Genomic DNA, 2,377 nt, shown 5'->3' with positions numbered 1-2,377 from the left:
ATATTGTTCCTCCCCCCCAGCCAAAGCAAAGCACAATCTATGCCTCCCACATCCACACCCATGCACTTCACCCTGAGAACCAATGAGGCTCCTGGCAGGTGAATTGAATATGTTATGTCAGAAAGTTACTGGAGATGCAGCTGCTGTTATAATCATGGGAAGGGGCCAATTGCCCTCGGCAGACCAGTCTGGAAGGGTAAAACTGTGCATGACTCCTGAGCTGCCGAGCATCCATAGCTGTGCTACACCCCTGCTCGCTTGGCCATGCCAGGTCCTGGGGGCAAGCAGGAGTGGCCTACTGAAGAAGGTCCCCACTCCCTGGAGAAGGGAGGACTCTCCAGCCCCTCTGATTAGAAGTGAAGTCCGGTCTCTTCTGGAAACACAAAGATAAGAACAGGCTTAGGAGACACAGTGAAGATGCAATCTCCAATCCTGGGCCTCCCTCACATTCCTGGCGCTGGCTCTGCACATGGCCAACACCGCAGATGCCAACATCCTGAGATTGGTTGTATCCCAGTGACTGAAATTAGGAAGCCAACAAAGGCAAACAGGGCCAGCACCAGGGGGAGGGTCTCTTCTGGAAATGCAAAGATAAGAACAGGCTTAGGAGACACAGTGAAGATGCAATCTCCAATCCTGGGCCTCCCTCACATTCCTGGCGCTGGCTCTGCACATGGCCAACACCGCAGATGCCAACATCCTGAGATTGGTTGTATGCCCCAGTGACTGAAATTACCACCACTGACACCATTTTTCTAGAATCCAGATTGAGGCTTGGTTTCCAGAAAGCCCCAGGGAAGATTAAAATCATTTTCTTGGGGAAAGGGAGGAGCATCAACTGTTACACCACTGGCTGTGTTAGCATGCACAGTACCTCAGGGCCACGGCCAGGAGGACGGGCAGAGTGCCAGGCCCCAGGCAGGATGAGGGGGAGGTGCTGAAAAAGAACAGCACAGAAGGGAACTGGGCGGTAGGTGGTAAAGTGTTTCACAATTTGCTCTTGGCATTGATTCATCTTTGGGAGGAAAATATTGAGTTCAGAAAACAGTCACATGATAACTATGATATATCAAGCCCCTGCTATGGTTAAGTGACTTACCCCAGGTCACACAGGTAGGGCTGGCTCCAAAGCCTGTAGTCATTCTAACTAAGTAAATGGGTAAGAAAGTACCAAGTGGGAGCATCTGAAGATGCAGAAGGGGGCATGTGCAATTTTCCCATCATGTAACTGGAAGCAACTCATGTAGCCCCTCTAGGCTGCACTGCTCACCTGTATTGTGAAAGGTGGCACAGCCAAGGAGGCTGCAGAGAAGCTGATGTGGCCAGGGGCACTGTACTTTGTTTCAATGCTTTTGGAAAACATTTTGGCAGTATACATCAAGAGACACGCAAATGTTCACACCCTTTTCATCCACTCCTCTGAGTACATTCCAAAAACATGATTCCAAGAAAGGAGATAATGATATGCACAAAGCTGTTCACAGCAACATCTGGACTAGAGCATCGGCCTCATAACCAGACTTCCTCTGCCCCAAGTGGCACAACTACACTTCCCACCCCTTCCAGGCATGCTCTGTGCATTTTCTTCATAGCGCACAAGGGAAGCTATCTCATCTGTTTACTTGTCTGTATCCATCTCTCTAACTAGAAGGTAGGGACAGCCCTGCTGTATCCAAGGGACTAGACCAGCAAGTGGCACATTGTCAGTACTCAATAAATAGTCATTGAATGAACGAGTCAATCAATCATTGACTATCATCTTCAAAAGCAAATGGAAATGACCTAAGACATGGAAATGACCTAAATATCCCCAAATAGGAGATGATTTAATTTATTATGGGACATTAGCGTGGTAGATTAGGAATTCAGCTGTTAAAATGAAAATTAGGACAGCCCTAGTCGATTTGTCTCAGTAGGTAGAGCATCAGCCTACAGACTGAAGGGTCCCAGGTTTCTCCCTCTCTCTTCCTCTCTGAAATCAATAAAAAAAATTTTTTTAATGAGAATTAGATACATACAAGCTTGTTCACTACAGCATGGTTTGTAATGGCAAAGATAGAAAAACACAGAATATACCTATTATCAGAGGGGTAATTATATATATATATATATTGGCACATATATATTGGCTTATTTTGCATCTTCTTTTCAAAGGAGATAGAAACATATGTACTGACATGAAAAGATGTTCACAATATACCGTATTTGCCGGCGTATAAGACGACTGGGCGTATAAGACGACCCCCTAACATTTCCACTCAAAATACAGAGTTTGTTATATACTCGCCGTATAAGACTACCCCCTCTTCCGCACACCTTCCACACACCAAATAAAAGGTAAAACAATATCAGATTTGATTTTAACATTTTAATTTAT

General features: G+C 45.7%; 1 protein-coding gene across 1 annotated transcript in view; it reads right to left on the bottom strand.

Annotated features, from left to right (window-relative positions):
* The window catches only part of IL20RB (interleukin 20 receptor subunit beta), a 33,863-nt gene that overhangs the window by 14,382 nt on the left and 17,104 nt on the right, over nt 1–2,377 (bottom strand). The window contains exon 7 of the mRNA XM_015561359.1: nt 494–577. Within this exon, the coding sequence (XP_015416845.1) occupies nt 494–577 (84 nt within the window). The remainder of the gene's footprint in view (nt 1–493; nt 578–2,377) is intronic.

The sequence above is a fragment of the Myotis davidii genome, unplaced genomic scaffold (assembly GCF_000327345.1).
Source record: "Myotis davidii unplaced genomic scaffold, ASM32734v1 scaffold415, whole genome shotgun sequence".
NCBI classification, from domain to species: Eukaryota; Metazoa; Chordata; class Mammalia; order Chiroptera; family Vespertilionidae; genus Myotis; species Myotis davidii.
The sequence above is the reverse complement of the archived record's forward strand: the minus strand, read 5'-3'. Positions and strand labels throughout refer to the sequence as shown.